General features: G+C 31.5%; 2 protein-coding genes across 5 annotated transcripts; one reads left to right on the top strand and one right to left on the bottom strand.

Moving 5' to 3' along the window:
- The first annotated feature begins 265 nt into the window (after window positions 1-265).
- Window positions 266-4093, top strand: LOC146538389 (methionine aminopeptidase 1). Of its 2 annotated transcripts, none has more exons than XM_085186825.1 (6): window positions 266-472; window positions 540-807; window positions 1234-1405; window positions 1688-1982; window positions 2258-2394; window positions 2776-4093. In XM_085186825.1, the coding sequence occupies exons 1-6, from the start codon at window positions 313-315 to the stop codon at window positions 2875-2877; spliced, it is 1134 nt and encodes a 377-aa protein (XP_085042951.1). In that variant the 5' UTR covers window positions 266-312; the 3' UTR covers window positions 2878-4093. The 2 variants fall into 2 exon arrangements, with proteins under 2 accessions (XP_085042951.1, XP_085042950.1); XM_085186824.1 differs by having other exon boundaries at window positions 268-472; window positions 537-807.
- Window positions 4094-4284: 191 nt separating this feature from the next.
- LOC146538388 (uncharacterized) lies at window positions 4285-13786 on the bottom strand. Of its 3 annotated transcripts, none has more exons than XM_085187384.1 (8): window positions 13630-13786; window positions 8719-8906; window positions 8236-8378; window positions 7359-7462; window positions 6862-6960; window positions 6403-6552; window positions 5169-6209; window positions 4285-4778 (listed from the first exon to the last, which is right to left on the bottom strand). In XM_085187384.1, exons 1-8 carry the CDS (start codon window positions 13669-13671, stop codon window positions 4563-4565), a joined length of 1983 nt encoding a protein of 660 aa, XP_085043510.1. In that variant the 5' UTR covers window positions 13672-13786; the 3' UTR covers window positions 4285-4562. The 3 variants fall into 3 exon arrangements, with proteins under 3 accessions (XP_085043510.1, XP_085043511.1, XP_085043512.1); XM_085187385.1 differs by having other exon boundaries at window positions 8242-8378; XM_085187386.1 differs by having other exon boundaries at window positions 7359-7441; window positions 8242-8378.
- Between the last annotated feature and the right edge of the window lie 3829 nt (window positions 13787-17615).

Here is a 17615-nt window from a genome sequence, read left to right as displayed (position 1 = left end):
GTTCCTAATTTATATTTGTATTGTAAAATAGACTGCGTGTTGCTATGTCAGTTCTTATATAAAAGGATATGTAATATATTGGCTGCTTAACATATTTTAAAAGTATAATTAAATTATATACAGTTTGTAAAGTTTTACAATTTTTAACGAAGTGAGGAGTATTTAAATAAATCTTATAATTTTGATTTTTTCCGATCTAAATACCATCATTGCTTGTTTAGTGTAAAAAATATCTATGGTACATTTAAAACTTCAAATGATTTTGCTTGTCAATTTGACAACAGTAAATTAGAATTTATAAAAAAAGCAAAAATGGAAGCGAGTGTTCTATGCGAAAGCCCTGGTTGCAAATCCCTGGCGATGCTACAATGCCCAACGTGTATTAAGTTGGGTATACAGGGCTCGTTTTTCTGCAACCAGGAATGCTTTAAAAAGACTTGGAAATCTCATAAAATCATACATACATTAGCTAGTGAGTGTTTTTAGGTTATGTCGGAGGGGTCGTAGGCGATAGTTTCATTATTGTTTTGTTATAGAAGGAGAGAGTACAGAAGGATCTGGCTTGGAGTATAATCCTTGGCCGTCTTATAACTATACGGGGAAACTGAGACCGGCTCCGCTTGGGGCTACGCGTACTGTGCCACCTAATATAGGCCGCCCGGATTATGCCGATCATCCCACTGGATTTCCGGCTTCCGAAAATGCAGCTAAAGGTTCTGGCCAAATCAAAGTGCTAGATGATGAGGAAATTGAGGGCATGCGAGTAGCTTGCCGTCTAGGTCGAGAAGTGTTGGATGAAGCAGCAAAGTAATTAATTTATTTACATGTATAATGTATATGTATGTAAATTCAGCTTCTGACCTTTGAGGCCATTATGATTAGTGATACAACATCAGACTGTAAAGTTGGAAAATAAATAAATTATTTTCATTTCTTTACTCTAGTAGCTTGATGTTTAAGGCTGACACATAATCTCTCAAAAATTAAGAAGAAAGTGGAAAAAGGAGTGCCTTAACACTAGACACACTCTCTCTGCATACTCTGCCATGGACAACAGTTTGTGAATCTAAAGCATCCAATACTTATACAAGTATTATACTGGTAACTTAAGATGCTATCAACAAAAGTGTATTCATTAAAATGTTGAAATTTTGACTTGACATAAATAAATAGTATTTGTTTCTTTCGAATATAAATTTAAAAATGAAAAATGTTTGTTTTTCAATTCTTCAGGGTGTGTGACATTGGTGTAACAACTGATGAAATTGATAGAGTTGTGCATGAGGCTTGTATTGAAAGGGAATGCTATCCGAGTCCATTAAACTATCACAACTTCCCCAAAAGTTGCTGCACATCTGTCAATGAAGTTATTTGCCATGGTATTCCTGATTTGCGTCCATTAAAGGTATTATATATGTAACATAAATAAAACACTGAGTTCACAATAGATATTGTATTGCCTCCTAAATGTCACAAAAATGTTTTTATTATTGTTATTTTCTGTATTTGAATACTACTTGCTTGCTTCTGCTTCGCTCCACAGCGATGTTTAGGCTGGTTGATGATGGTTGTAGACCATCTTGATTATGGTGCAGTTACAGATGGTTTGGAATTTTTTTATTGCTTCCTCACTTCATGTTATAATTATAATATTTCATTCTTTTAAGGAGAATATGTTATTTCACAGGATGGTGATCTATGCAATGTAGATGTAACAGTCTACCACAGAGGTTTCCACGGTGACCTCAATGAAACATTCTTTGTTGGCAATGTTCCAGAATCTTCTGTAAAACTTGTACAAGTTACTTACGAGTGTTTACAAAAAGCCATAGAGATTGTGAAACCAGGTGAAAAGTATAGGGAAATTGGTAATGTGATTCAGAAACACGCTCAGGCGAATCGTTACAGCGTTGTCAGATCATACTGTGGACATGGTATACATAGATTGTTTCATACTGCTCCGAATGTACCTCATTATGCCAGTAAGTGAAGCTTTTAATATATAAACATTTTAGTGTTTGTTTTTTTAGATTCAACCAATTCCTTTATATATGTGGGGGATTGGAATTTGAATTTGAAATTATTTTTTGCTTGGTTTAAACTGCATAGACAAGATCAGACAATGAGTTACTTGGACTTTGCATTGGGAACAAAGTATCATTACACTAGGTTCCATGTGCCTACCCTGCTATGTGTGGGAAATAGCATGACGCTGATTTATTTGTTTTCTTCTTTTATATCTTTTATTTTTTTATAGAAAACAAAGCAGTGGGTGTAATGAAGCCAGGCCACTGTTTCACAATAGAGCCAATGATCAACGAAGGTGGCTGGCGGGATGAGCAGTGGCCTGATCACTGGACTGCGGTCACTTCTGATGGCAGCCGGTCTGCTCAAGTGAGTTTTTGATGGTATTATTATTATCGATATGTAACATTAATTTATTATTGTGGTGATTTTTTTTAAAAGGTACATATTAAATGCACCAAATACATACATATGTATGTATTTGGTGCATTTAATATGTACTGAATATGTATTTTTTTCAGCTTAATGTTTTATAGCAAGGTAGTCATGGGGAACCTAGTATTAAGATACTCTGCTTCCTATTTTCCACCTAATTTTCGAGATATTACGTGTTTAGTAGAGGACTTCAACGACGCGCCTTTTCTTGTTACCTGAGCAAGAAAATGAAGATAATTCCTTTCTAACCCCCAAGTGGGAGTCAGACGCGTTGCACCACGACGGTGTCTGAAATAGTCTTTATTTTCTTTACAGTTTGAACAAACACTGCTTGTAACAGAAACAGGGTGTGAGATATTAACAAAGCGAGGCTCCGGACATCCTTGGTTCCTGGACCAATTGAAGAAGAACAATTGAATATTAATATAAAACAATAAGACAATCCACTGAGTTGTTTATATATACTTTATATATTCTGTGCAATATACATTTTAAAAATTGGTTTTTGGTTTTTTTTTTTTTAAATTGGAAGTTGTCTTTTACATGAGTTAAACATATGTGTGTTATTTTATATCTTTTTTTTAAATTAACACTTTAAAGAAACTAAAATTTTCATTTTTACGTTTTGTAATAATACATTGATTTTTTAATTTCGTTTATGTTTCATCATACAAAAATATTGAAATATGAGCTTTAAAAACTTTTAAGATAAAAATACAATAATGTGTATTAGACTAGTAGTTTTGAAATTATTTACTTATTATTGAATTAAATGTAATATCATCTTTCTTCTAATATCATCATTCTTAGTCTTTAAATTCTCTTCTACTGAGCATTTTTATTAGGGATGTCAATCGTACTGTAATAAGTCATAGTATTGTGCTATATTTTGCGTCTGTGGAGTAAGATCGACAAGTCTTGGCCGCCCTGAAATTAAGATGAGTGCAGTTTCGATTTCCGAATTTTTCTTTTATTTTATTCGCGATTGAACAATACGCAAAAGTTCAGATAGAATAATTTCAGGGCGGCAACGACTCGTCGATCGAACTGTAATATAATTTGTAAAAAAAAAAATATGATAAGCATATTTGCTATATTTTGAATATTGTTCATTAAAAAAAAATCTTTGCAAAAGTAAATACTAGTGAGTTAACTAACAAAAGATGCAAAAACTTCTTTTGTTTGCAGTGTACTATAATATTTTTACAGCTTATTTTCAAAAATATGCTGAAGAAATGTTGGTAACCCTATCCATAATATGTGTACAGGGATGTTAGTACCGTCCACAAAACAATACTTAAATGCCAAATATCGTCAATTTTCAAGAAAAATAGAAACTAAATGTAGTGTTAAAATATCTCAGTGGATGGAATAATATAGTAGGTAGTTAGTATTTATACATTTGTTTAACTTTGAAGGAAATGTTTATATAAATTGTGTGTAATGACTTCAGAAACCTATGGAATTTTGTATAATAGGTTTCCATTTCTTTTCTTATTTGTATTAAGGTATATTAACATTATTTTACTTTATTACTTTAAACAACAGCGAAAGGTTTTGTTTGAGAGTGTTTCTGAAAAATATTTTCTAACTTGTAATAGGTAATTAAATAACAGAATAAATTATTATTCAACATGTTAGTTTTATTTTATGTTTTATGTAATACATTTGGCATTTTATAATTAAATTAGTTATGAACTCTAAATGCATATATGTATATCATTGATACATATAAAAATATTAATAATCTAGTTTAAAAATAAATTAATAAATAATATTTACATTTTAAATATGATTAAATTAAATAACTTACACTGTTCTCTTACACAGTATTTTTAACGATTGAAACATTAAAACAAATTGTTATGATATTTTAGAAGCAAAGGCTTAAAATCTTAACATAGATAAAAAATAATAATATTAAAGCACCCACTTTAAATGCAAGAATAAAACTTACAATAAAATTTTCTCATTTGAAAAAAATTTTTTTTATTTTCTTTTTCATCAGAAAAACGTTCTTTGGAAATATAATTCTAATGGATAAACCAATTTATATGATATTAATAACAAGTACTATAACTAACTTATAATAAATTTAAATATTATTCTTCATACTCATTGTATATCGGTATAATATAATCGTCGCTTCTAGATTTCATTTTAAGTCCGAATTGCATTACGTCGTTGCCGTCACCAGCCAAAGTTTTTTCTGGATTTTTCACAGGATCTCCTTTCGAATTGTTGCTGTCTGGTTTTCTATTCATTTCCTTGTACTTCGTTTGTTTGTTGTTTGAAAGTTTTGCTGTTATTAGCTCTTTCTGTAATTAAATGTGATTACTATAAGAATATTTTTTAGCTTCACTTTGTGTTAAGACTCTTCCGTTTCGACTTTTCGTTTTTGAAGGCATTTTTTTAATGTGCGGATCTCAACGCGGCACTTTGCTTCGTTACTAGAGCGAGGAATTGAAAATATTAAATATTTTCATTTCCTCGAGTGGGAATCGAACCCACAACCTGTCGCATTTACGTTCGCTTGTGCCCCTGCGCCAGGATTGGCCTCAATGAAGATTATTATAAGTTAATGGAAATTAATTATAAATGTATTTCAAAGGTAGATAGAATTTATTTTGAATGTCCATCGATTTTTTTTTCGAATATTTTTAATAGTATTTTACAAAATTGTATTTTTCAAAAAATGTATTTATTACCTGTGCTGTATTATCAACGTAGCTCGCGTATATTCTTAGTATCGGCTCACCAGTTTTATCGTCAAATATGAGCTTACTTTTTGGTGGTATTTTAGCTTTGACGACCATTCTTTCTGGTTCTTTATCTGAAACCCTCTTTTCTGTTACAGCATACAATCTTAAGGGTGGACGATTAGCCAATGTGGCTTTTTCCTTGTTAAATTCTTGATCTTCACTTATTTTAGCCTCAACTAGTTGTCCTGCAAATACTTCTCCATCCTTGTTGACCTTGGGCTCTTTTTCGTTAGCTCTTAATATTGTGTACGCCACGTTCACTGATTCTGCTGCTTTTTCGAATGGTGATCCTATAAATTTTTTGATATCTTCAAGTTTAGTCTCCTTTTTGTCATTATTTTGGAAATTCATTTCTATTTCTTGTGGAGTAACTGTAGTAGTTGCTGCAGTCGTCGAAATATTATCTTGTAAGTTATCTTGCTCGTCATTTTGTTCTATGGATGCTCTAACATCATTTAGGGCTGAATAAAAACCATTGGCTATTACATCGCCCACACTCTGTCCTATTTGTGCATAATATATAGGAGTTGTCCGATGAGTTTCATTTGTTTCAATACTTTTAAGAGTTGTTGGAATTTCAGTTATTTGCTCTGTGACATTTTGGACGACAGTAGTGACGTCTATATCGACGAGATTTTCTGAAACATTCTTGGCTGTAAACCCTTGGGGGAATATTGAAGAAACAGAATTCTCTTGAGTTTCACGTTGTGCAATATTTTTGTTTTCAATATGCTGTCCGTGCTCAGTTATTTGTTCGTTTTGCAGTAAGTACAATGGAGATTGAGTCTCAGGAGGTGGTTGAGTCGGCACTTGATGCTGTATTTCCGAAGTATAAGGTAAGAAATCAACAGCTGGATATTGTAATATTTGCGTCTGGAATTTATGCATGAACATTGGATCTTGTTGGTAAAATGCATTCGGTGGTATTATTATTTGTTCTGGTCCCCTATGTATGAATTCGTGTGGATTCGACATCCCGTGGAAACCCTTTAATTAACATATATGATATTTATTTAGGTGAAATTAAATTGAAAATACAAAACTGTGTAGGCATAGATTTTCTAGCAAAATTCTCCTAAAAATTTTGCTAGAAATTTAATTTAAATAAGTTTTAGGTAATATTATAACGCATTTTCAATTTTTTTATTTAAAATATAATTTCAATTTCCTATAAGTTTACCTGCATCGAGAACTGCTGTGGTATCATCGTAGGTTGAGGTAGCTGGAGCGTTGGTTGCGTCAGATGTAATGCTGACAAACCGTAGTCTGAAGCTAACTGGAGGGCGGCATTTTGTCTCATGATGTTTTGCAGTTCAGCAGCTGAGAGGGCCTTAAATTATAACACAGTTTAGGTATTGAAGCTTCAGTAGGTATACCTACAACTTAAAATTTTTGACGGATCATGATGGATTTAGGATTCTATAATATTCGATGTCTATTAAAATCAATTTTCTTTGAATTATTCGAAAATTATTTGGTTTTAGAAAAATATTTTTAAACAATAAATTGTTGATTCTCTTTGAAATATTTTTATATACATTGATTGTTAGTTTCTATATTTTTAATAATAAAATTTTAATATATTTTTTGAAGTATATAATTAGGTAAATATATAATTAACAATATTAAGTTAACTTACTGATGCTTTAGAGAAACCGACAGGCGTTTCAATTTTTGGATTCACATGAAATAGCGGTTGATCTGCATACTTTTCTGTTACTTCGTAGGTTGGCTTGGGCTAAGAGAATATCAAACAATTATCTATATAATATATTATTCCTATTATATATTTATACGTATACTACCGCGAAGCCCTCTAATTTAATACACAGAGGTAAGTATGTACTTTCTGTCTTTTCAAACTGCCTTTGTTAATAAAGAACTTGGTGGTTGGTTCAATACAGCAGGAAATGTAGATCAGAATGACTTACACACATAGCCATTTCTTAGCTCTGCTGTCGAGATAAATCATAGCGTTAAGTTCCGCCAATCAACACGCAATGCCTCCAGAATTCGGCGGTAAATGAGGAACGGAGTGTTTTAACACTAGGTTGCCTCTGCCTACCCTGCTGTGTCCGAGGTACAGCTCGAAAATAATAATAATAATAATAAATCAAATATATTACAAGATCTTACCCCCTCAGAAGCATTATTAGTTCCGAGGCTCTCTGATGTATCGACGACGACGATAGGCTTTTCAGATAGACTGAGGTTAGGCGCTGGTATCGTGTGGATCGCACCTACGGTCAAACAACTCTAAACCGAATTGTCTTTGCCCACAGCCATTTATAAATATCACTCAAATAAAAAAAAACATATGGCTACCCCAATTAGGTACTTGAATAGGAAAAGCTGTTTATTTTTAGTTCATTATTTTTTTTCTAAAATTGGTAATTTCTATTATAAATTTATTTGAGTGATATTTGAGAGCTGTGGACACTTAAGACTTAATGTGCAATGTGCACGGAAAACATCCGAAGAATGAAAAAATCTGAATGTAAACAACATTTACTCAGATATTATGTGTGTGTGCTTAAAATATTAATAGTCTTTTAGATTACTGTTCCCATATCTTTTGCATATAACTTATACCAGTTAAATGTAACAGGAAGGGACATGACAGTAATTATGGTAACACTGTCACATTAGGTTCTAATTCATCATGATGCAATTATGCATATTCCCTAAACGTGGTGATCGTGGATTCAAATCTCGTTAGGGAGAATGTAGGGCAACCTATTTTATTGAACATAACTGTATTTTTTTATCCAGTCTTGTTAAATAAAATGCGGCGGTGGGTACCACTTTTAAGTTAGCTACGAAATATGTATATATAAATAAACAAAAATATTAGACTGAATCATGTTTAGAACATGTTTTTTTGTTCTCTTCTTTGTGGACTGGAGGATGGTCTCCAGAAGGAAAAGTGAATATCACGGATTGTTTTTTCAAGAATTAAGTAGTTTTAAATAAAGTGTGCTAAATAGTGCAAAGTGCGTTCTAGGCAGTCAACCTGTACCATCTGGATGTATGACAGGGGCAGCAGCTCTAACGTATTCGTACTCCGGTGTAACAACGGGGAGCGGTTGTCTCGTAGTCCTCCAAGAACTGTACATATTCCTTAAGGGACCTTGATTCATGTGTTTTACAGCGTATCTGAAAATAAGAATTGATTTTCATACGTTAATTATTATGAAATTGGCGAAACGGAAAGGAGTGTTTTAGAACTAGCATCTTTCTGCCTACCTTGCTATGCTTTGCATGAAGCTCAAAATAAGTTTAGATTGTTGATAATTAATATTTCTTTTGAATTGTGCTAGTCTTCTTTTTATCTTCGCCTATAATGTAACGCCATTGTAGTGCACACGAACAAAACCGCATATATGTGACGGTAGGTATTGAATATGAATTAAAGTAAATTTAATTATTTTTAATTTCCTCCTTACACTTTCTTTGGCAATAGACTCAAACGTGGAAAATAAATGAAGAACCTTACCTATGTGGGGAATTTCTATATAAAATATATGGTGCTCGTCGTGTAGCCTGCATCACATGGTGTGGATAACTGGGCCTGGGCAGTACAACGCCAGGTCGGAAAGCTACGGGCGATCGCATTCTGGTCAATGCCACCCGGCTGATGTACGCGTCCGTAACCGACCATAATGTAAGGAGGATTATGCTTTTCTGTGAAAATTAAGTCTGGTTACCTCAAAGAACTAGTAAAGTGTGAGTAGGTCTCGTCCACTGAGAGTTCCTACCAATATGATGATTTAGGACGACAGGAATATGACTTCTCAGAGTTTACGAAGTTAAATATTTTTTTTTATTGGCATTGTTTTGACTTGCCAAATTTAATAATTGTAGGCTCACATGACACTACAGGTTTTAGTTATGCAGCGCAAGCCAGCAAAAACGATGTTCCTTCTATCGAATCTTGAGATTAATGGTCTTGACAGACGGACAGACAGACGAACATATACACGAACAACAAAAATATTACCGATCAGGGTTTCGTTTTGTTCCTTTTGGGGTACGGAATCATAAAAAATATAAAGGTTTTTAAAAAACCTTAATGGTGGCAAAGCGTTTTTTTTTAAATTAAATTAAATTTACAATCGATAGTGATAGTATCGATTTCCATTATAACAAAAATTAATAATATCTTTAACATAATTTTACTATGTTTAATTTTATAAATAAGAAAAATACAAAGAAACACAATATCTATTAACAGTAGTTTCGATTTTAGAAACTAATATATAAAAGTCAGGAAAGGCACTTTTTTATTTGACGCGCGACCGGTTCTGTTTCTATTGGAAGAGAGAAGGCATTCCCTAGTTTCTAAGAAAAGGCAGTGGGCATTGAATCATCGGAACTTGGTGTTAATTCAATCATTTCTATACACTTTTAAGGTTATGTAGTGTTTTAATAAAAATATACATATATACTTATTTATATTTAAAAATTAAAATTATTTTGTCCGTAGTCTTCGAAATCAACAAGTCTATATTTGAAATTGTGAATTTCAATATGGATGTTTAATGAAATATTTTTTTATTCACTAGATTTTCAATGTGAAATTTGACTGTTAGCACGACGGTGCATTATTAATCTGATGCATCTGATGTTGGGGTTCTCGTCTTTTGTCTCTACTTCGCTCGACTGGACGCATCATTCTGCTATTCAACACACAATGTTTAAAAAACTAGCCAAAAAGTGGTGAACGGAGTATTTTAAAATTAGGTTCCCTTTGTTCACCCTGCTATATGAATGCTATAGAAATAAAATATCAAGCTAAGTCTATATGCTAAGAAACTCGATACGTTTTAGAGGTCATTATCACATCACTCACACTTTCGTAGTCAATCATAAGTTTTTTTAATAATAGTTTCAGTCATGCGAACAAACATTAGTGAAACGAGTCACGGACGGACGACTACTAAATTTTTTATAATAACAGTAAAAAAACAAAATATTTAAGCTTGTAAGTATACATATGAATTTTCAATTATTCGCTTAAAATATTTTTAAACTTTAAAATAGTAATATTTGTAATACAAATCAGAAAATGTACACTTTCTCATGGGCCTATTATATTTTCAATTATTATATTTTTTTATTTATTTTTCAGCTTCACACTGTATCCCGAGGGAGTCTAGTGTTAAGACACTCCGCTTCCCACTTTCCGCAGAACTTTGGAGGAACTGCATGTTAAGTAGCGGAACTCAACGCCGTAATGTTTAAATTACAACGTTTACATTTATTGAGTAACTAATAATTATAATTAAGAGTATACTTTTGGAAGTCAAAATAATTTTAATTTGTTCAGTTAGACATAAGGAAAATAAATATCTACTATTTTTTAATTATTTTAGTTATTGGTGGAAAATTGAAATGAAAGCTGAAAAATTCGATTCGATCCCACAATAGGTTCACGAGGAAAAAATAAAGAAAACGAAAACAGTTGAATTATTTATAATCACAAATTATATACACTCTTGTCCTTAAAAAAACTTTGCTTACATATTACGTAAGTAAATATCTAATTTAAATAAAATTAAGACAGAAATATCTCAATCTTTCATGTAAAAAATTAAAGTCAATGAACTATTACTAAATGTTATAAATGTAAAAAAAAAAACAACACGTAACTATTAATACTTAACTGAAACATGTAAAAAAAGTTACTTATACAGACATGTGCATGCAAGTAGTCGCGTGTGTCGTTGTCATAATACCTGTATTTGGTATCTCATTCTGTTTTAGTTTTTCATAGAGACTGATTTATATTTTTGCTTTCTCTAACTATTTTCTCACATTTTGCAAGGTAACCTTTTATTATTATCAGAAAAAGCAGTTTTAGCTTTTCGCTTTTCCCGCGAGCAGAGTAGAAAAGAGAACCTAATGTTAAGTTCTTCACATCTTCTGCTTAATTTTTAAGATATTGGGAGTTGAACTTTTTTTTATGGAAAAAGGACAAGGCAAACGAGCGTTTGGGTCACCTGATGGTGATCACCGCCGCCCACTACCCCGTGTAACACCAGAGGAGCTACAGGAGGACTGGCGAAGAAATGAAAAAATCATTCCCAATTGTGGAAATTGAACCCACAACCGTTGCGCTTAAAGTCCACAACTTATCTTCTTTTATTATTATTTAAATCTTATACTTTTCAAAAGACAACCATTTCTCAAGATATAAACACATTATGGCAACGCTAGTATTACGTGCAACAAATAAGGCAGAACGTTAACGGTTTTCTTCAGTCTAATTGCTCGGCCGCTGCTCCGGAGAAATTATTCACATCATGAATTCTCCGGTTGCGGTTATTATGGTTGTAAGAACAATTTTTATGTAAATCTAGGTGCACTCGTATGGTGGAGAAATGGCTTTAAATACGATATCACGTACGATAAGTAAGTGTAACTATCTATTATATTATATAACTTGCTTTCTTCGTTTCAAATTATTATACCATGCTGGAGTTCACGATTTGAGGTTCTATGGAATTGTCATATTTTTTTTCCAGCTTTACACTGTATGCCACATATAGAAAGGCAGGAAGAGATGACCTAGTATCAAAAAACCCTGTTCTCCACTTTCCACCCGAAAAGGATCTTAACGACACCCTGTTTTACCATAGAGGCCAGTCATGGTGAAGGGGCACAAAGTGTGGCTGTAAAACCGACTGGTTGTGGGTTCGATCCCCATTAGAGGAAGTGAAATATTTATTTACGTTTCTATTTCATATTTAATATTGTATTTACTGATGTTTAGTTAACTTAACTTTGATTTTAATTTTTTGTGTATATTATTGTGTAAAATAATTGGGTATTTAGTTTTTATATAGTTATATACATGGCTATATAGTTACATTAATGCATGTGGTATTCACCTTAAAAGGTGTAAAAATTTAGCTGTAATAATTTAAATGTAAGAAACTTACTGTATGATTAATTTAATGTTATTACCACTGGTGGAGCTTAATAAATAAATAAATAAATTTCCATTTCTTCGCTCTGGTGTCGAGGCAAAGGGCGGCGTTGAGTTCTGCCACTCAACACGCAATTTCCAGAACTTGGCAGAAAGTGAAGAACGGAGTGTCTTAACACTAGGTTCTCTCTGCCTACCCTGCTGTGTGCGGTATACAGCGTGAAGCTGATTTTAATATTTTCATTTGCTATAAGCTAATAAAATGTTATGGCCTATATAAAAAAATACACCTAACTAATTAAAATGTGCTTTAATTTCTAACATACGAAATATAAGAAATTACATACTACTTATATAAATATATGTATTTAAGATCTTAATAAGATAATGAGATGATATTAGATCCGTGGTGTAAATGTGAAACGTGGATTGACCGGTTGCTCGAACAGTATGAGAAAGAAAACCCATTTCCCTCGACATCGCCTTATTTAACAAATATACAATAAGTAAGTATATGTAGTATGTGTTGTTATTATTTAATTAAATTAAATATTTATTTGAATGTTTACGTCGTCTGAGGCTGAGGGGTGTGTGGTGCTAAGGAGCACCAGCATGTAATTGTTGGTTCGATTCCCACTCGGGGAAAGATATTTCCTGGCTTTAGTTTCGAGGCTAAAACCGCGACGTTGAGTACCGCCACTCAACATTTGATATTTTTATATGAAATTAACAAATACATATTGAATAAGTTTTTAGTACCTATAATAAAATTGATTCACAATTTTAATTCTTATTTAAAATATATTATTGTATTTTAAAATATATCTAAAAGCTTGGTGTAGCTTTTTTCAGCAATTGATGTATATTAGATTTCTAAGTAATAGACAATTTGACGATTGTGAAACTGTAATATTTATATATTTTATCGTAAAATACTCAAAAACAAATATTTTGTCGATTTAAAAAATAAAAACAAGTTTAAAGATCCTTATTTTTTTAAATATTAAACGAAAATTGTCAAATTATTTGTGTATTATGTTTAAATTAAGATTCTAAACGAAAATTCTGAATTTCATAGAATGTTAAACTGCAGTTTTATATCAAATTTAAATCTAGTTACTGTCTAAGTAAAATAATAAATTATTCTTATTTTACTATTGATATAAATCAATTCTTAACAGTTTTACTATTCGGTATAATATAAAAGAAAAATATTTTTACAATTTTAAATAAACAAGTAACAATTTAATAATATACTCTTAATATATATTTAAAAAAAAGTGAAAAGCAAATATCACTCTCATATTACTAACTAATTATCTCTACTAATAACAAATCCCGTTTATCTTCAAATCGCACGCAACTATTTCATAATTCTTGCAATAACGTGAAATGTGACATAAAATTATAATTAAATGCAAAACTTTCACAAAATTTTACTTAAAACTTAAAATAAAATTATATTTAAAAACTTACCTTTATCATTTCTACGGTTTTCAAATTACAAAAATTTTGCATAAACAAGTTGCAATAATTTTTGCTAGCACATTTTCACTACAAAAAAAATTAATACACGAACTCTAAATATTTAATTTTAATAAATATATATATATTTTTTATATAAAAAAATCACGTGATAAGTTAGAAACAGTCGAGTGTATATGAGAAATGAAATAGGTCATCATAAGATTTTAAACCTTCCCCTCCTAACGTTCTTACTAACGCCAACCAATATACTACGGTCGTAGAGTTGTGGCCACCCTGAAGTTAGTTTTTCTGAACGTTTGCGCACTGTTAACTCGGGAAGAAAATAATCTTAAGTAAGTAAAAATCTAACACCAAATCTGCGCAGTCATCTACAGACGCTAGCTAGCTTAGCAGAAGCTAGCTTCATGGCGGTCACAACTCGTCGAGTGTACTGTACGTACATTATGTTAGTTGATAAAATAAACCGACCGAGACAACTCAAGTTGCTATCTTCACACAATATAAATGTTTTATTGTTATTTTAAGTTTTATTTTTGTTTTTTTTTCTTCGTTAAGTCTTTGGTAAATTGATCGTGATGGTTGTAGGTTTCAATCCCGCTTGAGTAATATTTATATAATAGATATTATTTTAGTTTAATTTCCATACTTATGAACTATACGATTTTTTTATTTAGTTTTATTGAAGATACTATAACTTGCTTTGATGAAAGATGATAAATTATTTGAATCTCATGAACCACTGGTAAGAATTGATAAGTAATTTTTGTGTAGGATATTCCATTTTCTAAAGTCAAAATACATTCATTAATAATTTTTATTTAACCCACTATACCTGCGGCCAGAGTTTGTGTTATACGGAACTCTTAAGTTATTTTGAAGCTTGGGCGAAGCTACAGGTAAAATCTAGATCTATACGTCGGCTTAGAGTGTAAATCCATTTATTGTTATGTACCCGTACTAGAATATAAATATAATACAAAATCAACCTTTATTTTAATTTATCTGTATTCTCTGCTATACGAATTACACATAGTAGAGAATACAAATACATTTGCGAAATATTAAAACCCTTCTAACAATATACATTAAACTCTCCGTTTTAAAGTGTCTCTCCTGAAAATTAGCTTAATCAGCTTTTAGCAGTTTTACACTCTAATATGACATTCTATTTATAATCTGCGAATCAAGAAAATAGTTTAAGTACCCGGAAGTTTAATATAAAGTCTTCGTTCTTTTAGTTTAATATAATTTATGTAATCTAACTGTCGAACCCATTACGTCCTTCCTGGTACACTTTCCACCCGTAAGGTATAATCATATATTTACATAGCTCTAGTATAAACATTGAATGTCGTACAATATCACGGTTGCTATGAAAATTATTAGTCATTTAAATGAAATGTACTGTTATACATGGTTTTTAACATTATTTTCTATATAATAAATATTTTACTTTATGATTTTTTAAAAACGTAATTATTTCAAATAAATAGAACTATGAAAAGACATGTATGGACACTGCTGTATAAAACGTAAATCATAAAAACTATAATTTTTTTTCTTATAAAATACAGAAAATAAAAATAATAAAAAACATTTAGACAGAATATGAGTATTTTTTTTTCTTATTTTGTTGTAATCATAAATTAAATATTTAAACATCAAACACTCATGAATACTCTCTTTACAATAACTCATATTTTTATGTACCGCAAGCCATTTAAGCATTTTTTTTAAGTTAATAAAACTTACATCTTTGTTTACATTTTTTCCAGCCTTTTTATTTTTTTTAATTTCTATTAGTTAAAAGAAAATGGTCTATGTCCAGCATTGTACGTTGCGGTCATGGTGAAAATTGTGATGATGATGAAAAGAAAATCAACGTAAACTCCATCTAATATCTAGTTCTTGCAGTTTAATACCATTCTTTATACCATTTTTATTGGCATAGTCTTTGAGCGTTTCGATAGATGGCGCTGTAATATTAACTAAGCTTTGAATTTGTGTGAGTGGATATATAGACTGAGATCCGGCCGTTGAATCCTGCATATACGAGTTTTCTTAATTAAACCTATATTAATGAATAATACATGATTAGTAGAACAGATTACACCTGGGTTGCCTGGAAGAATCCTGCCGCAATCACCTTTAATTACATTTTTTCGTAACTCGTTTTTGGAGAAAATTGCACCCATACGTTTTTTATATGAATCGCACCTCATTTGAAAGATAATCGCATAAGGAATTGGAAAATTAAGGGTTGCCAGCTCTCAGTCTGCCGTAAGTCTAGGGTTGCCTGGTTTAAAGATGTCACTAAATGTTAATAATTTGCACTCATGTGTTTTTTTAATGAATTATATATCAAATTAAAGCTTATTTTTTTCTGAACACTATAAAACAGGGTTGCCTGGAAAATTCCTGCCGCAAACAGGGGTTGCCAGCGTTTGAAATATTTTATTCCGATTCCGTTTGACTATGAGAATAGACGATGAAATGCGCGGTCTGCCTTATGTTTTAAAGTAAAATATTATATAATAGAAGGTCAATCTTAAAATCAATGTTTATTCTAATTGTTCACCTGTTAAATGATGATTTTAATCATATTAAGTACGCGCAGAAAACTATTTAAAGATCATGGGGCAGAAGAAATCATCCTTATTTTTCAAGTAAAATAATGAATCTATAATATTGAGTCTTTGCAAAATCTATTTTCTAAATACTAATATTTATTTATTAATTTAAATTACCATTTTGAAACAATTAAATTATCTAATTAAGTAAATGTTTACAAATATCGATCTACTGTAAGGTATTAATTACAACATGTTTCCTTAATATAATGAGAGGTGACAATTATTGCGGATATTTTTATTATTAATTAATACGTTTGGACGGTATCTTACGATCACAGACCACACCAGTGACTTCCCGCTACTTAGCCCAGGCAACGCTTATCCGACCATGGAGATCGTGATCGATGCCTCCAGACGCGTGCATGACGGATCTAAGATACCTGAACTTTTTCGACTTAGGGGCTGACCCAGGACTTATAAGGATAGTGCTCGAGCTCTAGGCTCTCGCAGGCCATATACTCGGTCTTTGACACATTGCCAATATGCATTTCATTCATGGAGAATGGTTATATAACGCTAATGCTGCAGCTAGAATGTATCGGAAAAGATACCAAAACGTTGAACGTCATCCCGATTATCGTGTATTTAGATTTTTCTCTCTTCAACAAAGAAGCAATCCAGCAAGTGTCGTACCATTTCGGAATCCAGATTAAATGCGCCAACAGAAGAGTTACTCATGATTACATTACAGAAACAAAAATGAAGAAAGAGTAATATTTGTAGTCGTGGGACTTGAAAAACCATCACAGGGTGTCGGTTTTTCCGATATTTTTTAAAATCAATATAATATGAAAAATACTTGACAAAGATTTTTTTTTATATTTTTCTCATAACTGTCATAACTTGGTCTATCACCTGGTTTCGTTTTATCGTTGACTCCTGGGACACCCTGTATATATATATATATTGTAACAACTGTTAAAAATATATTTAATTAATGTGTAAACATATATGTAGTTGAGAGTAGACTAACTGAATCCGATTATTATAGATTCATTTGAATTGATTCCTTCAACAAAATTTATCATTGATTTCTACTACCCAATACGTTTAATTTGAAACAATGAAAATGTTTCCTAGACTTTATCCTAAAGCATTAGGTATGGTGAACCTTACTTAAGTTCTAGAGTTCTAAACATTGGGGGTTGAGTGGCGGAAAGCTATGCTGCTTTACAACCTTTTTTTTAGTAATATCTTGCTATATACAGTAGTTGATATACTTACTATTATTCTATATAAGATTTTTTTTCAACCCCTTGTACCCTACACAGAGCAGGCAGGCAGAGGGAACCTAGTGTTAAGATACTCCGTCCCCTTTAATAAATTATTTGTTCCTAATTT

The sequence above is a fragment of the Heliconius melpomene genome, chromosome 6 (genome assembly GCF_056956725.1).
Source record: "Heliconius melpomene rosina isolate 202511_hmr_F chromosome 6, ASM5695672v1, whole genome shotgun sequence".
In the NCBI taxonomy this organism is placed as follows: Eukaryota; Metazoa; Arthropoda; class Insecta; order Lepidoptera; family Nymphalidae; genus Heliconius; species Heliconius melpomene.
Note: the sequence above shows the minus strand (reverse complement) of the source record. Positions and strands in the feature narration are given on the sequence as shown.

What these genes read in the sequence shown, in the direction of transcription:
- LOC146538388 (XM_085187384.1), bottom strand. Translation starts at nt 13,671, where the DNA reads ATGCAAAATTTTTGTAATTTGAAAACCGTAGAAATGATAAAG. An exon ending in CTAATAATGCTTCTGAGGGG is followed by an intron (nt 6,961 to 7,358) that starts GTAAGATCTTGT and finishes ATATTCTCTTAG; the next exon opens with CCCAAGCCAACCTACGAAGT. An exon ending in ACGTTGATAATACAGCACAG is followed by an intron (nt 4,779 to 5,168) that starts GTAATAAATACA and finishes ATTTAATTACAG; the next exon opens with AAAGAGCTAATAACAGCAAA.
- LOC146538389 (XM_085186824.1), top strand. Translation starts at nt 313, where the DNA reads ATGGAAGCGAGTGTTCTATGCGAAAGCCCTGGTTGCAAATCCCTGGCG. An exon ending in GTGTTGGATGAAGCAGCAAA is followed by an intron (nt 808 to 1,233) that starts GTAATTAATTTA and finishes TCAATTCTTCAG; the next exon opens with GGTGTGTGACATTGGTGTAA. An exon ending in GAATGTACCTCATTATGCCA is followed by an intron (nt 1,983 to 2,257) that starts GTAAGTGAAGCT and finishes ATTTTTTTATAG; the next exon opens with AAAACAAAGCAGTGGGTGTA.